An 18,421-nucleotide genomic window follows, 5' to 3' on the forward strand; every position below is an offset into this window, starting at 1 on the left:
TGAGGATGTCACACAACCCTGTATAATCATGCAAGAGAAGGTAGAAAATGTTAAGATGTGCTGCCTGAGAAGACATTTCCATTACATCTTAGGATGTGTGTATGTGGAGGGGGGTCTCAGCGGGGGGTTATCCCCTCCTTTTTGTCAGATGACATCTAAACCAGATGTAAAATGCATATTATAAATGTATATTATTTCCTGATGAATCCACATGAAGTGCAGTCTGAACATCAAGCTTGGCAAATGAAAACCAGTTGAAAGTAACCAGTTGAATGTTGAGCTTTCACTGTGCAGCACGGCCTTGTAGATTATATTACAAGTACACTAGAAAGATAGAATGAACGTTTTGGTTAAGAACCCAATTCCTAAGCAGCTTTAACCCATGGATGGTTCAAACTGAATTGACACTGTTGAAAAGCTTGAACTGACCTTCATCTTTAGAGACTGAAGTTCTTCAGATTCGTTAAGGATGCTTCACTGTGCTGCGTGTTGTCCAGGTCCAGTTGTAGTGAAATAACGTGTTAGAGCCTTTTTTGATGCACAGCTAAAACTGCTAATGGCCTCAGTTTTTGGCACTGCAACATGCACCACAGGTGTTTAACTCAACTCACCCAAATGGTGTTAGTGGATGTACATGTACTCGAAATCAATATCCAGTCCTGTTACCTCCATGCTGTTCCCTTACAATGTGTTTTTATGACTGCATTTTACAACTGTACAGTTAATCTGTGCTCAGTAAAATTGCTGGCTGGAGTTTATTCCCTCGGAGGCTTTACATTCCTGTGGTGTTGTGTCAGAGCTTGGTGTGTGTGTGTATGTGCGCAAATGTTAGTGTTTGTAAAAAGTTGAGGCGCTTTTGTTGTGTTCATACATGCTTGTGTGTTTCGCAGGAGCACATGCTTTCACCAAACGGGTGTGTACAGGGTGTAATTTTTGTGCACTTCAACTTCAGGCTAAGGGTGGTTATTAAGGTGAATGGAGCCAGGAGTGGGGGAAATGTGTGTGCTTTCGTGTGTAAGTGAGCCAGTTATTGAGTGTTTGTACGAGAGACTGTGTGCGCAGCAGCTGGATGCTAAATAAGCATTGAGCTCGAATAGGAAAGTGGGGAGGTACTTGGGAAACCTCCTGAAGTTCATAACCCCTGCAGGAGGCCGCAGAATGGGGAAAAATGTAATTAGACTGAACGTGTGTGCGTGTCTTTGTGTAGGAATGGGTTGCACTGATGTGTGTGTGTTCATGCATGCAAGTTTAAATGTGTTTCTGTAGAAAAAGAAATGCGATACAATTTTCAAGGTGAAAGAAATAATTAACTTCACCCATTTATTTCCACTTATACCCATCCTTCTATCTATTATCTGTCCAAGTGGTCCTTTATCGACACCCGCTACCTACACCCCCCTCCCTGCCTTTTCCACTCTCTCCCTCCCATCTGTTTGTGCTTTTTCGTTTTCATGCTGTCTGTTTGCTCTGTGTCAGAAAGCATCCATTTGAAATCCTGAGAGTCTGAGGAGAGAGAGCACAGTGAGGCTCAATGGGCCAAGAAAAAAATCCAAAAACCACATACTTGAAAAAAAAGTCGCACTGCCTCCCCTCTCCCCTCGCCGACCCCTTCCTATGTCTCTTTTTTTGTAGTTTACAAGTTGGTTTTTTTTTCTTCTCTTTGCCCACTCTCTGATTATTTCCTCGCTGATGAAAAGCGAGGGGAGAGAGAGGCAGAGATGAAAAGCACCAGCTAGAATCCATGATGAAGAGACAGAATCGAAGATGATTTAGGAAGGAAATTTCCTCCCTCACTACAGCATCAAGGGGTTGCATGAGGAAATGATTGAGATCGTCATGGAAACACCGGTAGTTGGATTTGTGAAGGGGAGCTGTGTAAGACTTTGGTTGCAGGGCAAAAGAAATATGTGCGCGCATGCATGCCTGTGTGCGTACAGGACCTGTCTGTGTGTGTATGCGTGAAGCTCGGGAATAATATGAGGGTAATTGAATAGATAGTGTAGCTCTGTGTCGTTATGTGTGTCTGCATCTGTGCAAGTCTGTGTCATCAATGGTAATTAAGCAAAGTCTGTGTGTGTGTGTGTGTGGTGTGGTGTGCAACCACTGCGGCTGAGTTCAAGATATGACACAGAAACACACTGAAGGCTTTTAGTATCTCATTGCTAGTAGCTGCTGGTGAGGTTTGTGCATTTGTGAATGTGTATGTGTGTGCTACTGTCTCTATGTATGAGTGATTGGGAGAGAAATGAAGAGCATTAATCGCTGATAGAGTATACATATACGTGTATGTGTGTGACTGATGGTGTTTGGATGTATTGGTGTGCAGAGGGTGGACGATAAAAGACAACCTGGATGTTTTTCATTAAACTTCAATGATTAGCGCACAAACTGTGACATAAAAGCGAACTCAAAGCCCCATTAAACATGGCACTACTACATTCTTAATGTCATGTATTTCCCAGTGAGACACTAAAGGATTGTCCTTCTAAACTATAGAAAAAATGTGTAACATTAAGCTTGTGTACCTTTTAGCTTTGTTTGCAAAAGTAAAAGTATGCTTTGAGATTATTACGCAGTCACTGTAACAGTGCTAATTAAGTTAGAAGTTGTTGTGATGACTCCAGTAACTTAAGGAGAAACACTAAGAGTTTTAGTTAATAAATAATAATGTGTGGCCTGCAAAGACACTTAAACGCAGTTTAAAGTGTTTGAATTTAATGTTCAGTTAATTATTACATGCTACAATTACTGACTTCAGGGAACCACTTATTATTTTCTGAATGTGTTATTAATTCTAGTGCACAAACTACTCTTCATGCACCCAGGTTAAACTTTAATTTATTCCTGACACAATTTGTGCTCCATACAAATCAGATAATATTAAAGGGATTAGTTTGAAATTTGGGTTTTTTTTTTTATAGCACTTTCACTTCTGAGCATTAGCTGAGATGACTAGACTGCAAAGAGAAATTATATTTCTTTAATATTATCTTCTCTTGGCTATTGGCTCCCTGTAAAATACTAATAATTCAGTAATTGAATTTAAAATACTTCTCCTCGTGTAGAGTCCTGAATGTTCAGACACTATAATATCAAAAAGACCTCATAGTATTATAGTATCCAGATAGGTTGCTTCTCTGAGACTGTAGGCTTATTTGTGGTTCCTAATTTCCAAAAGTACAATGGGAAGCAGAGCTTTCAGCTATCAGGCTCCTGTCGTGTGAAACCGACTCTCAATTTGGATTCAGGAGATGGACACCCTCTGCACTTTCCCTTGTGATAAAGCTTATAGTTAGGGCTGGATCAGGTGACCCTGAACTATCCCTTAGGTATGCTTCTGTAGGCTCAGGCTGCTTGGGGAGCAATCCTTTCTCTCTCACCTCTCTCCCACAGTTTGTGTTTGCCCTTGATCTCCCTGTACTCCTCTTTTCTCCCCTCACCCCTAACCAGTCACAACAGATGGCTGCCCCTCCCTGAGCCTGGATATGCTGGTGGTCTCATAGGGGGTCGTCTGATTGTTGGTGTTCTCTCTTTCATTTTGGGATCTTTACCTTACACTATAAAGCATTTAGAAATGACTGTTGCTGTGAATTAGCACTATACATCAGTAGGTTTTAATATATCACAGGGATGCACTGCAAAACAAAACCTCCAGTTTGAAAAAAAATGTCTGTTGTGAGTCTGTATTTGAAGCGTGCTGTGCGAAATCAGTGAAGTCCTTCACTGATTCATTCAGAAAAGAAAAGTCGTTTGAAGCGGTTGCAGCTAGAGAAATTCAAATTCACACTGTCAGATGAAGTTTTTTCTCGAAGGTGATGGTTTTTCAGGAAATAACACAAGAGCACCCCAGAATAAATGGATAACTATGAGACAAAGTAATTACAGTGATACCGAAATGCTTAAGGAAGTCAGATGCTGTTTGCATAAACTAGGTCATTGTGCTGTAGTGTGTGTTTATGGGTACCATATGTACTATATGTGCATGTTTATATGATTGTTTGTATTAAGCAGACAATAAGAGAGATAAAAATAATACCTGGCTATGTTTTACCTGTGTAAACTTATACAAGCCTTCCAATTAAAGTGTACCTCGTGAATCAGGTTTGCATATGTGCTACATAAACACCTATGTATAGGTTGCTGCAATCTTATTCATAGGGACTCAGTTGGTTTGCGTTGCCATCAATGAGTAACTGCTGATGAGAGTCAGCTAGATGCCAGTGTTGATGAAAGTCCTTCATGCAGACCCTTGTGTGTCTCTTTAATCATGCTTAATTTTAACCAGTCGGCTTGTTATGAAAAAAAAAAAAGCCCAAATTTTACAATCAAATCCTAGGAGCAATCTTTAAAAGTTTCCCTTTGTCATAGTCAGCAGTGTTTACCTTCAGCTTGCTGCGTCAGTGGTAAAGGTTACATTAAAAATCTCTTCCTACAGTACGTCTGTGATTTCCAGTCCATGCTGCCTCTGGGCCCCATTATCCAAGCATGATAACATTTAGCCTCTCCCTCACCTCTTCCACCTCCGCTCACTTCTGCCATGATTATGAGCTTGTGCCTCCCAGACTGCTTATACATGAGTAAATCACAAGTAAACCGCGGTTGTTTGTTCATGACTAATTTCATAAAGCACAACAAAACAAGGTTTGAAGGTCACCTAGTTTCAATTAAAATCATTTATCGGTGACTTGGTTTACAAACTAACTAAAACTCGTGTTTACAATTTCTTCTGGGAATAAAAATAAACCAAAGGTCAAGTGTGTTTAAAGCACAAGAAGGTTTTCATTAACTTATTACAAAGTGGGGCTTCCTGATGTTTGCCTTTGGGACGTGTTTTAATTTGGAAAAATAAAGTGACAACCAGACTGGCGATACCCACTCAGTGATTAGCACTGTTGCCCCACAGGAAGAGGGCTCTGAGGTTTTGGACCCAGCGTGGAGTTCTCTGCATTCTTGAACATGTTTCCTCTGAGTGGACAGTTTCTTCCACCTTCCATCTTCTACGTTGATACTGCTTTTTTTTAACATTAAGCTATTCAAGTAAAAGTTTAAAAAATGTTTTTAAAAAGAGGATATCGTAGGTAAACATAGAGGCCTTTTTGTTGCTAAAGATGGTCATTTGGTAGATTTTTATCTTATCTGACTGCATTCAAATTGCTCCGGGAAAGCCGACGGTTTGCGCAGCAGCGTCTCTGCCCTTAATGGGCGTGATGGTGTGTGAATGGGTCAGAGAGAAACACACTGAAAAGTGTTTTGCAGTACTAAGCTAAGGCTAAGAGGCCCTATAAAAGTGTAGAACACTTACCACTTTTCACTTAGTAGCAGAGTGATGTTTCCATGTTTTATGCAGGCCTTCAGCGTAACCTTATAAACCACTAACTACGGTTATTGGGTTGTTTGAAGTCATTTACATTTTTTTTGCCAAGATTTGTATAACAAAGGTTAAAGATCACCTTATTTATTCAGCAGGCACTTTATATATTCTGCATTATCTCTGATAAACTTGGAAGCAGTCTTGTAGAAAATGCTCCAGCTGAGCTCCGGAGAGCTGGTGAACTTTCCCTTAACATTGCAATTACTTGCATTTTTGGACCTTCTCAACCATCTAAAGTTTATATCGCTTGGGTAGGACTTACATTTTCTAGACATATACTGGTCTACAGATAAAATAATTATTGCAGTCATGTAAAAGATTTCGTTTTTCAAAGGATCTCTACGGTGGCCTTGAGAGGCCAAATGGACTGCAACTTAAGAAAACACCAGCAATAAGAAAAATGCTGCAAAAGCACACAAAACACAACGGAAACAGGAAAAACGAAAATGGAAATAGGAAGAAGAAAAACAGAAACAGGAAAAAACAGATTTCCAAAAGCACAAGGGAAGTGTTTCTGGGGAGACAATAACCCGGCGGACCAGTTGCAGGAACCAAAATATGCTAAGAATTGCGCTGGGAGACACTTAAAAGAAGTGGAGGATCTATCGGTTTTGTGAGGAAAGAAAAGATGAGAGGTAAGTGTGTTAGCCTGACTATTAGCCTAAAGATCCGTCATCAGTATTATATGAATCATGAGATTAAAACACACTTACCTAGCATATTTTGGTTCCTGCAACTGGTCCGCCGGGTTATTGTCTCCCCAGAAACACTTCCCTTGTGCTTTTGGAAATCTGTTTTTTCCTATTTCCGTTTTTGTTTTTCCTATTTCCGTTGTGTTTTGTGTGCTTTTGCAGCGTTTTTCTTATTGGTGGTGTTTTCTTAAGTTGCAGTCTGTTTGGCCTCTCAGGGCCACTGTAGATCTCTGCAAAAACTAAATACACCCTTACTGATTCCAGATAGCAACCAAGTGCTGCTAATCAAATGCACATGATTAAAAGATCATCAGCAAGTATGAGCACCTCTATGAGAGCCGAGGAACTCTGTTTGATTGTTTAAAGAATTCAGAAAAATAAAAAGCTGGTGCTTCTGTATGTGGTCCTAATCTGGGTTCCCATGTGACTTTTTGTAATCTGAATTTAGTCATATGTGAATTTTTTCAAATTCTTCATCAACTTGCATCAACATTTCCCGCAGTTCAGCAGGAATCACTTAGTGGAAAAAACTAAATGTCAGACAGACGCTCTGTCACTGACAATGGTTTGCTCATTTTTGTTTTGCCTTTTTTAGGAGGCTATTAGGGTTTTTGGGGTATATTCATGGGTGCGCTTTTACATGTCCTTGACCAAAAGCTGCTTTTAATTAGAATCACTCCTCGCTGTGAAGCTTCAACAGTGATGGCCTCTGGCTCATGCTGTATGAGTGGAACCTTCAGTTCTGAGAATCAAAACAAGGAGAAAGGAAGGAGAGGTGTGGTGAAGGAGATTCATGAAAGATTATTAAGTTTCTACTACTTTCATACGCCTTACACCATCCCCTCCCTCTGTTTGTCTCTCTCGCTCAGCCCTTCTAACTCTTTCCACCTTACCTCCTCACATCCTAAATCTTCTCATTTAGATTATCCCTACTGCAGTGAGTGTAACTGAGTAGCAATGGGTAGTTTTCATGGTTTTCTCTCTCTTTCCTTTACTCTCCCCCTTCCTTAATCTCCTCCATGTACATGACACTAATACAGAGACTGATATAAGCCCCCCTGCCTCTCTCTATGACATTTATCACTGTGCTTCTTAATGCAGGCAGGCTGCCTCTGTTGATGAGAAATAAGGATGACAAGCATGGCCTATTTTTTAGCTAACGGTCTTTGCTATTTTCCGCTTTTTTGGGAGGAAATATGCTTGCAGAGAAGTGTTTACTAAAGCATCTCATAAGGCAGTTGACAAGAATTTGACAGTCATGTTGATCATACATCTGGCACGTTTTTTGTCAGAGCTGATGGGATCCATTAGTGTTTCAGATCATGCAAAATGATTTCAGACAGTGCCTGGAGAAACACTAAATCTGATAAATGAGCATTAAAGATAAATACACTTTTACCATTTTTATAAGCCATTCACTATCCTGGTGTCTTTATGAAATCAAATATACTTATCCTAGTGATTCACCTGTCGCTTGTACCAATTTACCGTGCTCTGTCCAGCATAAATGTGCTATGTTATAGCAACAAAAAGTTAAATCTGATAGTAAGTTAAAAAATCCATGTATAAAACTTGTCTATCGAAGAATCAAAACTTGACTTTTTGAAGAAAAACGTACAGTATTGTGTCGAGATCCAGTCACATTAATCATCTGGTCGTTTCCTCTCCACCTCATAGTAATTTCAGGACTCACATGTGTGGTAGGGATCTTCATGTCTAACTAAGCTAACATGAAATCAGATTCACCGCAGCTGCAACCAGAGGTCAACGAGTGCAGCGGCAAAAATATGTCTAAAGGGATCTCTGTGCTTCCCACTTCACTTCGTCTATCACTAAAAACATTCCTTATTAGTTTGTCATCCCAAACACTGGTTTCCAGTCTTATCTGATGATTATTTCCATGGTTAGTCAGTGAGTGATCCACTGCTTGCTCATCATGTGGCAACAACCAAGACGGCAAAGGCCAAAATGACAAACTCACAGCTTGAAAATGGGAGATTAAAAACCTGCATGGTGATTGTCATACAGGTCTGTGGGTTGCCCTTTGGTTCTGTCTGAAGATTAATCATCTCCTACAAGGTTTTTAAAACAGTCCATCACATTTTTAAGTCAAACAAACCCTGTTTTTTCATTGCTTTGATTTAATGCTATGATTTTTTTTGGTAAAACACTAGTGCCGTAAGTTTATGCTTTTGTTTTACAGTGTGCATTTGAGAAAGCCACAGAGAAATTTACAAAAAAATATATATAAAATTATAAAATGTATAATATATAATTATATATTAACCTTTAAAAAAAGAAATGTTGCTTGGCTTTCCCTGCCAAAAATTCCCCGTGGTTCACCGACAGCTGGTTTAAGTGTGTTCATTAAGTTGAACCTATTCACCTACTCAAAATGACCTTTCAGACATTTAGTCCTTTTCATTAATCTGACAGCAAAATTATGTGTGTTGGCTTCATGTCTTAATGAGCTGTTCGTTTTCTGTAAAAGCAGCCCCGCATAGTAAAATTTACATATCGCTCTCTACATTTACACACGTCTGAACAAACACAGTGACTAGGGAATTGCTTATCTTACTGGAGAATGCCACTAACAAGCACAACAAGCAAATAATAGCACATTATCTCACCAAGTAAAATTAAGGCATGGTCACGTGCATTGTGATGCATTTTCCCAGTTCCAAATCAAGAAGAGCGATCTCTGTCTTGCATACAAGGATCAGGGCAACTCATGTCTTCAGCGCACACATGCACAGGTCCTGCTCAAGTGACAGCTTTGAAGAGAATTAAACATTCAAAAGTGTGGTTACACTTTACCAGAGTCGCTGCTGACAACGCTTAATAGCGAGTACAAGTGCTGAATGAAGTGCAAAACATTAACATGATTTATGTCCGAATGACAGAATGTCACCGCTTTAACAGATTGATGAAGCCAGCAGTTTTACATATCCTGTCTGAAAAGGGCAAAAAAGAACAAGACGACTGGCATCCGGCTGTCAAACAAGCAACAAAGTTCCCATCCGCGAGATCATTGCTGTTTAAATATCAGCCGCCACCCCTTAGCTATGGACTTTGAGAGAAAATTGGAAAGATAATCACGCTGCTCCTGCATGTGACCTCAGACTTAATGAAAAATGAACATGCCAGCTCTAATGGGCCTTTGTAGGAGCATTGTTCTTTATAGCCTATACAGAATAATAGATTTTTAAGCACTTGATTAACAGAAGGACGGCAGCCACCAAAGACCTTCCACAAAAGGCCATTATTCAGCTGTCTCTCACTCAGGCACTTGATAAATGCCACTAATGCTTAAAATATAAATGGCACAATAAATATAAATAACACTTTGGCCCACATGTTGTGTTTCCATGCCAATCTGTAAGTTTGCAAAGAGAGAGGAAACTAGGACAGGGAAAGTTGGATTCATCATCCTTAATGCCTTCTGTCACTTCAATTGGATATTACCAGACACTGTCCCCTAATTTAGACATCATATCCTGTCCCAAGAGCCCCGCCTCATTCGCCCAACCCGTCTGTCTCACCCTGGCATAACCCTAATGCATCCCCATGTGAGACCAGAGCAAGTGTGTTTGAAATCAAACTGAGACCTCTCCTTTTATCTCCCTTCCCCTCTTGTCTGCTCTTCTCTGTCTCTCTCCCAAACACTCTTCCTAGTGCTTTTTCTCTCCTCTTGCTCAATTCCTCTCTGCTTTTATCTCCACTCTTTTTTCTCCTACACCCTCAGAATGAACAATTTGTATGAATCACAGGCTCTCTATCCAGGCTCACTTATAGTGACATCCCCCCACTGGTTTTGTTAGCAGAACTCCCGCTCGCTAGCTCCATACACATCATTATTTGATGTCCAATGTGATTTCGCTGAAAGAAAAAAGAACGCCACTGCCTCAGTGGCGCTGCCCTGGCATGTAACCCCACACAATGCTCATTTCAGCCAACCTCAGATTGTTTGATTGGCATTCACTGCTGTGTTTGCCAGGAGTGCTGGCAGTACATTGCTGTTATTTGCATAAAACAGGAAGGGGCTCAGATTCCCCTGCTGTTCCACGTTTCGCTGCCCTTGCTGCACCCCAAAGAAATATCTGAATGTGATTCACAGACAAGAAATAAATAAAGAAAAGAGAAACATATTAGCTGGCCTTGTGCAGTTTTGCACTAATACTCAACACTTCTCCTTTCCTGGTTTGAGACTTTCCTCTCTCCACTTTTTAGCCCAGCGTGAATCTTTCCGTACAAATCCTACACTATCTGAGACCCATTTTTTCTCTCTTTTATACTCCTACATAGAATCCTTTTAAACATGTCCTGGTAGGAGTCTTGCTCCACAGTGTGAACCTTTTACCTGCGTGTGCTGCTGATCAGTGAGATCTGGATTTGGTCCTGGTTTGACAGTGGGCGATCGCTCTCCCTGTGGTTTGACTAGCTGACCAATAAGGGAGGCAGACGAAGGACACGGTTCAAGCAGAGGATGGGATGATAAGCAGGAAGGAAAGGCATAAGGAGGGGTTTTAATTGAGAGTAGGAAAGAAAGAGAGGGTAAATATAGAAGGGATTAAGCATTGTGGCACTTAACAGTAATGACTGTGCTCTTATTTAACCCTTTCCAAGTAACTCCTCTGCCTGTCTGTCCTGTGTATCTGTCTCTGTGTGTCTGTCTGTGTGACTCTGCTGGCTCTAAACCTCTAACCTGCGGCAAAGTCGGCACAATACTCGAAATAAACCGCTTTTTTTCTAAATCCTTCTCTCATTTTTGTTTCAATCTTCAACTGAAACGTGTGGAGAGGCAAACCTGGCTCACACCAACATGAAGTATAGAACAAAGGATCATCACAGTAGTAAAGGCTTTGCCCCAGCTGGCAAAGGGGGGAAGGGCGGCAAAAACTGAAGTGCCAGCAGCTGGACTGAAATGCATATAGAGCAGAATGTCTGCAAAATGCAGCACAACAAGCCTCTGGGAGAGAATGAATGAGTCCCATTCAGCCTGATCCCAGCAATGACTGACTGCACCCTCACCAAGGGATTACACTGAGAAGAACATTACCACACACTTGTAAGAGGATTGTAACACACGTAGAAGAAGACACTACTCCTATCACTACAGCACACTCACAATAAGAGAAGAACTGTCAATACCTCCTCCAAAACAGCCGTCATTTCCTTCATCTTTCTTTTCCTCCACCCATTTTTCCATCCCTCCTTCCAACCCCTCCATCCCCTCTGCAGAAGCCCTGGAGGATCCATCCAGTGCCGGTGTAGTGGCAGGTGCAGTGATCGGCTCCCTTCTGGCTCTGCTATTGGTTGTTGCGCTCATTGCCGTCCTCCTGACCCGCAGCCGCCGGCAGCAGAGGCGTGGGTACCCCAGCAGTGGGGACTCCATTGCAACAGGCAGCGGTGGAAGCAATGGCGGAGACTATGGCAACAAAGCCCGTCTGCTCTTCAGCAACTCCGGTAACAACAGCAGCAAGAATGGGACTGGCACAAACAACAACGGGCCCATCTACACGTATCGGGAGGGCTGCGATGCCACGGGAACTCTAACAGAAAAGGCCAACGACTACCACCATCATCATCTCCACCACGCCTCAACCGGCAACGCCCCTACTGCCCATGACATCCTTCTTAGCAGTGAGATGGATGAAGCTGAGAGGAGGAAGTTTGACCTCGATGACAGCATGGAGGAAGAAGAGGAGCGATACGACAGATTTGGAGGAGCGGGCGGAGGCGGAAACATTCTGCCTCCAGCCTATCACGTCCACAGAGGCCACGCTGGCGAAGAAATGGATGTGTACCTGGATGACGACATGGAGTCTCAGAGAGACGGCTCTGTTATTTCCCGGACTGCCATTTACGTCTGAGGAAGAAGGGGAAGGACGGAAACGGCAAAGGCTGAAGATAAGGAAAGGAGATGTAGTGGAGGAAGTGGTGCATCCGAGCCAGCCCCTTTCACCTCTAAACAAATCAGCATCACCTCCATCTGCTAGACACCTGCCTGCTTATCATTCAACCTGATTAAAGATCTGCCATCAGTTATATCCTCTCAGCCTGACAGTGACCGTATACTTTGATCAAAGGTGGATTTAGCGAAAAATAATTAAAAAGGAAGCAAAAAGTTGTTGTTCGGCTGATGAAGGAAAACTTGCAGTGGAAATAGTGCACTGTGGCTGAATATGTGACTGTGTTTAACTGTGTCATGGAGGAAGATTGGATTCAGTGTCACGGGAATAAAAAAATACTGCCAAGAGCAAAAAAAGCTACAGTAACTCTGACGCAATGCTGCTTATTGCTACGTTCTTGTTTCTTCAGCTTTGCTGTGTGATTATGTGCTGAGTGACTAAACTGTTTGTATTTTATACCTTACCAGAAAATGTAATCAGCAAAATCTGAAGCACCATAATCACTTAAGAAAAAATCACCACTATCCAAAACTCGCCTTTCTTGCTTCAAAATAAAAGAAAAATCTTCATCATGTTGAACTCTGTGTTAAACTGTCCGAAAGGCTTCTGTGGACCTTGCTGACGCGCTGAAGATGCCAGCTCTTCTGACTTCACTTGAGCCATTTCGAAACTTGAAAAGGCCAAACTTGTTTCTGTTAATCCCAGAGATGACTTTGTTTGGGCTTACAGTGACTCCGGGTTCCCGCTGCACCCCGCGACACCACCTGGTTTCCTGATGGGTGCCGCTGAAGCGAGAGCCACCAAACTGAGTAACATAACAGACTTAACAGTATGTGCTAATGTGTGGCTGGCTGTGGTGTTAATGATGTGCATCATCTATATATTGGGCGCCGTCTCACGATAGCACAGTTGTTGTTATTGTTGTTGTTGTTGTTCTAGTTATTGTTGTTGTTACTGTTGTGTAATGGTGTTGATCTCGCTAAGGAAAAGATGCACCGACACACTTGGGGGTTTCACACAGTTCCACGTTGGATCGGTAATGACTCATTTAATGAATTTAAAAAAGATTATTTGTTTTTTCCGAGTCAACTTTTTCCCTTTCCAGTTTTGCTTTCTCTGTGTTATCGCCATCTTTATTTCCCCCCTTTTCTATCCACGCCATCTCGTTCTGTTCCACATGAATTCTAAGCGATTTGTATATTGTCCTTTCACTCTGTCCCACACACATTACATCTCTCCCTCTCATTCTGGGCTTTCTTTATTTACATAATGGGCGGCTTAGACTGCCGCAATGACTGTGTGCAGGGAGAAGGGGATAACTTGTATTTATATTCCTATCTGGGTCGCATTCAATGAGGCAAAATATTCACCGGCTTTGTTGGGGGCTGCTGTATTTCATGTATTCATTTTCCATGTCCCGCCGAATGTTCTTACGCCATGTACCGGATTATTCCGTGTTCTGAGCTCTGATTGGACAGAAAGACACAGTCCAAGATATATTTCAAGAGAGGATGTGAAAACATTCAAAATTAAATCCTAAACTCTCAAGCCTTTGATTCTTGTACACTGCAGAAGTACAGGTACTGGTACATGTCTGGTTAAAATAAGTGACCCATCTGTTGATGGGGCGCGGACGTTTCACTTTTCCGGAAGATAATGGTGCCGGGGAATTTCTTGAACGTGCAAATATGCATTGGAAAAGGTTACATATTTTCATGATTTTTGTTTGATTTTGTTTTAATAATGTACTTCTCTGAACTGTTGGTAGAATGCATTTTTTCCAACACATTTGTTAAGACATAACAAGAATTGGAAACTGACACTGAGCTCATATATTGTTGGAACACTTTTGCCTTATTGATTCCAAGGTTTTTCCTGCTCATATATCCTTTTTTTTATTGTTAGACAACCAATGGTCTTTTGTGTGTATGTGTGTGTGTTTTTTTTTAATTAAGTCTTGAATCACTTGTCTTTAATATGCCAAACTGCTTGCAATGGCACAATTGGAAGATCTGGGCAGGGAAATCTTACAGCTCAGACAGACGTCTTTTGAGATGCAACGGCAGCCAACAAGGACATAGTTAAAGCGTAATAGAGGGGTGGTGCCTAGATGCGTCAGCAGCTGAACTGAGCACATCTTCTGCTTTTCAAGCTCCCTATGCTACATCACAAACACGCACTGGATTACTATAGATGTGCTGTGTTTGATTTGGGTGGTGTTTGTTTTGCAGCTGAGAGTACAGTGACTAACCCCAGAAATGAAAAAAAGTTTGGTATTAACAGTCATTTCCACTATAGAGTATTTTAGAAATATTTATGAGAGATGGATCTAAAAAAAAAAGGGAATCTTTAAGGAATGTGATTATAGTTAATCACGGAGCAGTCAATACATTTAGAGCGGGGACCGTTTATAGAAAGTTATTTTTCAAATTCACATTGTAAATCTATCGTATTTCATTATGATTATTTTTTATGTCTAAGTGCTTTTTAAGAGTATTTTGTCATGAATAATGAAGACATTGCCCAACATGGAAAATCTGTGGGTTGTAGATCTGAACATGGACTTGTTTGTAAAATGAAAGCGGAGATATTTAAAAGTCAAAACCTTATTGATTTATTTTTTGGGTGTGTGTGTGTGCGTGTGTGCGTGTTTTTAAGAAGACTGTATCAGCTCTGCTCCCACCCAGGTTCTGAGCAGGTCCCTTGTTGTTGATTGTTGTTGAACATTATGCGCTGTGCAATCTGTTGTTCTGTAATTGAGACAGTCCTGTCTGCTATGTTACAAAGCATTTCAGTGCAGACATTTCATGAAGCCTCACAGTGTGTTTTGACAAGTTGCCAATTAATCTCAGAAACAGCCATAGTGTTCTTTTGGTTGTCACATGTATCACATGTAGTAGGACTTGTTTATTGTATCCCTGGAGAGAAGTTTGGGTTTAAGTATTTAAGTGTATTTTCTACTCCGTTGGGTGCATGCATGATCCAAGGTCCTTACTTTTAAACTCTGGAACTCAAAAATAAGTCATTTTCTAAATGTCATGCTTCAGATACAGTGTATCGTCTAATGTATCTCATTCAGTACTTAGAGATAAAAATTTTTTTAATGCATTTCTGTATTTTCCAAGTGAAAATGAGCCCCTCCTCCTCCTCCTCCTTTTTTACTGTATAATGTGTTAATGATTTTCACCCTGAAAATAAAACGTTTTTTTGGAGGCACCCGCTTTCATCCCCCTCCAGCATACTTACCCTCAATTTGGCCAATGCATGCCTCGACGCATCTTTTCTCTTAGGAGTTCTCGCAGCGCCATAATTTTAAACAGTTGACTGTGATCACAACTTTGGCGCCTAATTAGTCCCGGAGTCTTGTACCATGGATGCACCCTTAGTGAGAAAACTCATCATCATTCATAACTTTTGTTTTTGCACAACCCATTTTCAATAAAAGAAAATCTTTCTGAGATAATTCTCTGTGGAAAAACTGGTAATTAATTAAGCAGAGCTGTCTTATTAGTCTATAAATATCAGACTCCCACAACTCTTTTAGTGTTTTTTTTAGAACCCAGCACATTTCACAGCACAATGTAGTGCAGTGCACCTGCTCTGGATATTTAGCCTCTTTAACAGACAGGCCACAGGACCCACAGCTTTTGCTAATTTAAGGAGCAGTACGCTCCGTGTGTTACAACAGTGTCCCTTAAGTTCATACTTTTGCACATTGTTACACCTGCCTGTACAGCATGTAATACTTTTGCTTGCCATGCAGCACAATGCTCTGTTTAAAGCTGGCATTAATGTGGGATTTGTATCTGGATAATGGCTTTCAATCCACAGACCTCTGGATTTAGACCTTTTATTTAAACATATTCTAATGGGTTTGATTCTAACTGCATGTGCATGCAAAGTAGTGAGGAAAAATGTGACTCAAGTGACATTGTTGTAAACATTTCTTATTGATCAAGAGATACTGTGCATTAGAAAGACATTCATTTATACACTTATACGCTTGTTGTGCAGACTTATTAACCAAACCTAAGCTCGCAGGAAAAGTCAAGATTATATCCTTAGGTAACATGCTTAATTACTTTCCTCACCTCCTCTCTTCATACCTTAGCCACCTTAGATGCAAACAAAGGAGACAAGGAAGAGACCAGAGGAGAGATGATTTGAGGCGTTTGGCATATATTGAAAGCGGACAAACTAACTTCATTTTAAGAGTTTATATCAGTTAAATATGACAACTTACAAAAACAAAAGAAACACGTGGATCCCACCATGGTTTGTGTTTTTCAGCTCTATGTTTAACCTGTTTTTATACATCACAGTTAAAAAGACTTTCACAAAGGATACACCTGTGCATCTTATCTGGCATCTTCTCCTGTAAGCCTTCTCTCTTCTTAAGATTCATTTCTGGAACCTGCACAATACACAGGCAGGAAAAAAAAAAGCAGGTGAGCAGGAACAAAATGGAGAAATGAGAAAAGACCATTGCATTTTCACCTGGAAGATTTGCAATCGCAGTTCAGACAATCTCCAAAAATGTCAGTTCTAATAATGCATTCTGTTTGCTTTCGCACCTTGCAATACTAGGTGCTTTTCCATCATCCAGATACACATCAAAATTTTATACCAGCTGCAAAAAGTTTGGTAGCGTCCCTCAAGAACATCTGCTTATAGAAACTTAACAAGAAGAAGAGAAAAATCACACATCGAAATTGTGCTTAGGATAATCTGTTTTTCAGATGTACTGTATTTTAAAAATATGCTAATGTGACTTTTTTTATATTAAGTGAATCAGACTACTCGTGGTGGGAAATGGGGCCATGCTTGTTACAAATGTCTGCGTCTGATCTTTAGTTTGCCACCCTGACTCACATGGTGTGTGCTCTGGGAGGTTGTGGTCCTGAATGCAACCCTTGTAAAGTCTCGTCCTTGCTGCTGTGTGTGCTGCACCCAAGCTAAGCAAAGCACACTGTAACAGGTCACTTGGCTCTGTCGGAGGGAAAGAGACTGGAACGACGGGAGGGGAGGATCGAGAATGAGGGTGGTAGCTCAATGCTCCGTCTGGGGAATACCAAATAGGCCTGGAGTGAGGAGAGAGAAAGGAAGACTTTTTCTTCTCAGATCAGAGAAACTGAGAGTCAAAAAAGACGAGAAAGAACAGCAACTGAAACCTCAGCTCCTGCAGAGAGGATGAGAAGACATCTCCAGGTTTTTTTGTAAACCACCTGAGACCAGAAACATTTGAAACACTGTCATTTATTCACCATCAAGCCTGGAGTTAGAGATGGGCAGATTTGTTGCTTGTGGAGCCCAATTGGTTGGCTGCAGCACAAAGATGGCAGTGTGTGTGAAAGGAATAAGAGATTGGCAAGATGGAATTTACAGCTCTGACAATGAAAGCTTGAGGTGCGTAGGAAGTCTCTAAGGAGTCTTTTTGAGCACTATGCCAACCCTCCACTTGGCGATTGGCAGCTTCCACCCAACAACAACTGACAGTCCTTTTCAACCCGGCCAATTAGTGAAAAAAGCCTGTCCTGTTTAGCTTTCCTCAGCGCAGTCTATCTGCGACAGATCTTTTTAATTGTAAAGAAATGTTCAGCAGTCCTCCAGAGACCCTTGTGCAGGGGCGGAATTGTATATATTCTCCTTTTTCATATTCCATCTCTCTTTGCTTCTGCTTTAGCACCCAGTACAAGCTGTTCCTGGCATGTTTAATTCAGTAGAAGGCATAAAAGTGTTCTGCATTATCTTTCTCTGCTTTGGTTTAAAGGAAGAGGAAGATGGCAAGACAGAAAGAGAAGGAGAGGGAAGGGGATAGAGGGGAACAGAGTAAAGCGAGAAGAAGAAGAGGCCTATTAGTTATTGAGCTTGGCTTTTCTTGTTAATCCAGTTAAAGCCGAGCCTCTGCCGGGCCAGCTGAGACTTCAGCAGATGTGGATAAAGTTTCTTCCTCCCAACACTGGTTAGAGGAGATCTCATTGTGCTCTGTAACCAATTTACTTAACGCAGCACTGTCCTGCTTTCCTGCTTCTCCGGATACCTTCCTCTTCTCCCACAGTGCTGCTCTTGCAGTGTTCTGTGCTATACTTAGGGATGTAATTCGTCATGGCTTTTTTTTTCATCCAGGTTATTTCAGGTTCTGGAGATGTGCACTCATATGAATGGCTATTCATTTCAAATGAAAGCTTTTTCACTTGTGTTTTTGCATGCGGGAAATATTCAATAGATTGAGATGAATCACTTCACGTATTTCTCTCATTTTTTCACACACACAGCCCCGCAAGATGAGTTGAAGTGCTCATTCAAGAAACTCTGCATTTTTCCTTTTGTATCCATGTTGTTTTTTGTGGTCTCTAACTAGTTTTGATAGTGACTCGACTCAACACGATCTCAAACACACATATATTTAGATACATTGTTTAGAGTTTGCTGAACTTTTCCACAAT

At 41.1% G+C, this 18,421-nt stretch overlaps 1 protein-coding gene across 3 annotated transcripts in view; it reads left to right on the plus strand.

Moving 5' to 3' along the window:
- The window catches only part of pvrl2l (PVR cell adhesion molecule related 2 like), a 326,078-nt gene that overhangs the window by 167,194 nt on the left and 140,463 nt on the right, over positions 1 to 18,421 (plus strand). The window contains exon 7 of one of the 3 annotated variants that reach the window (XM_065470376.1): positions 11,305 to 15,440. The exons of the other annotated variants lie outside the window; for them this stretch is intronic. Within the exon in view, the coding sequence (XP_065326448.1) occupies positions 11,305 to 11,936 (632 nt within the window). The 3' untranslated portion in view covers positions 11,937 to 15,440. Of the gene's footprint in view, positions 1 to 11,304; positions 15,441 to 18,421 lie in introns of those variants that run through there. 3 annotated transcript variants of the gene reach the window in all.

This window comes from Pelmatolapia mariae, linkage group LG22 (assembly GCF_036321145.2).
Source record: "Pelmatolapia mariae isolate MD_Pm_ZW linkage group LG22, Pm_UMD_F_2, whole genome shotgun sequence".
Classification (NCBI taxonomy): Eukaryota; Metazoa; Chordata; class Actinopteri; order Cichliformes; family Cichlidae; genus Pelmatolapia; species Pelmatolapia mariae.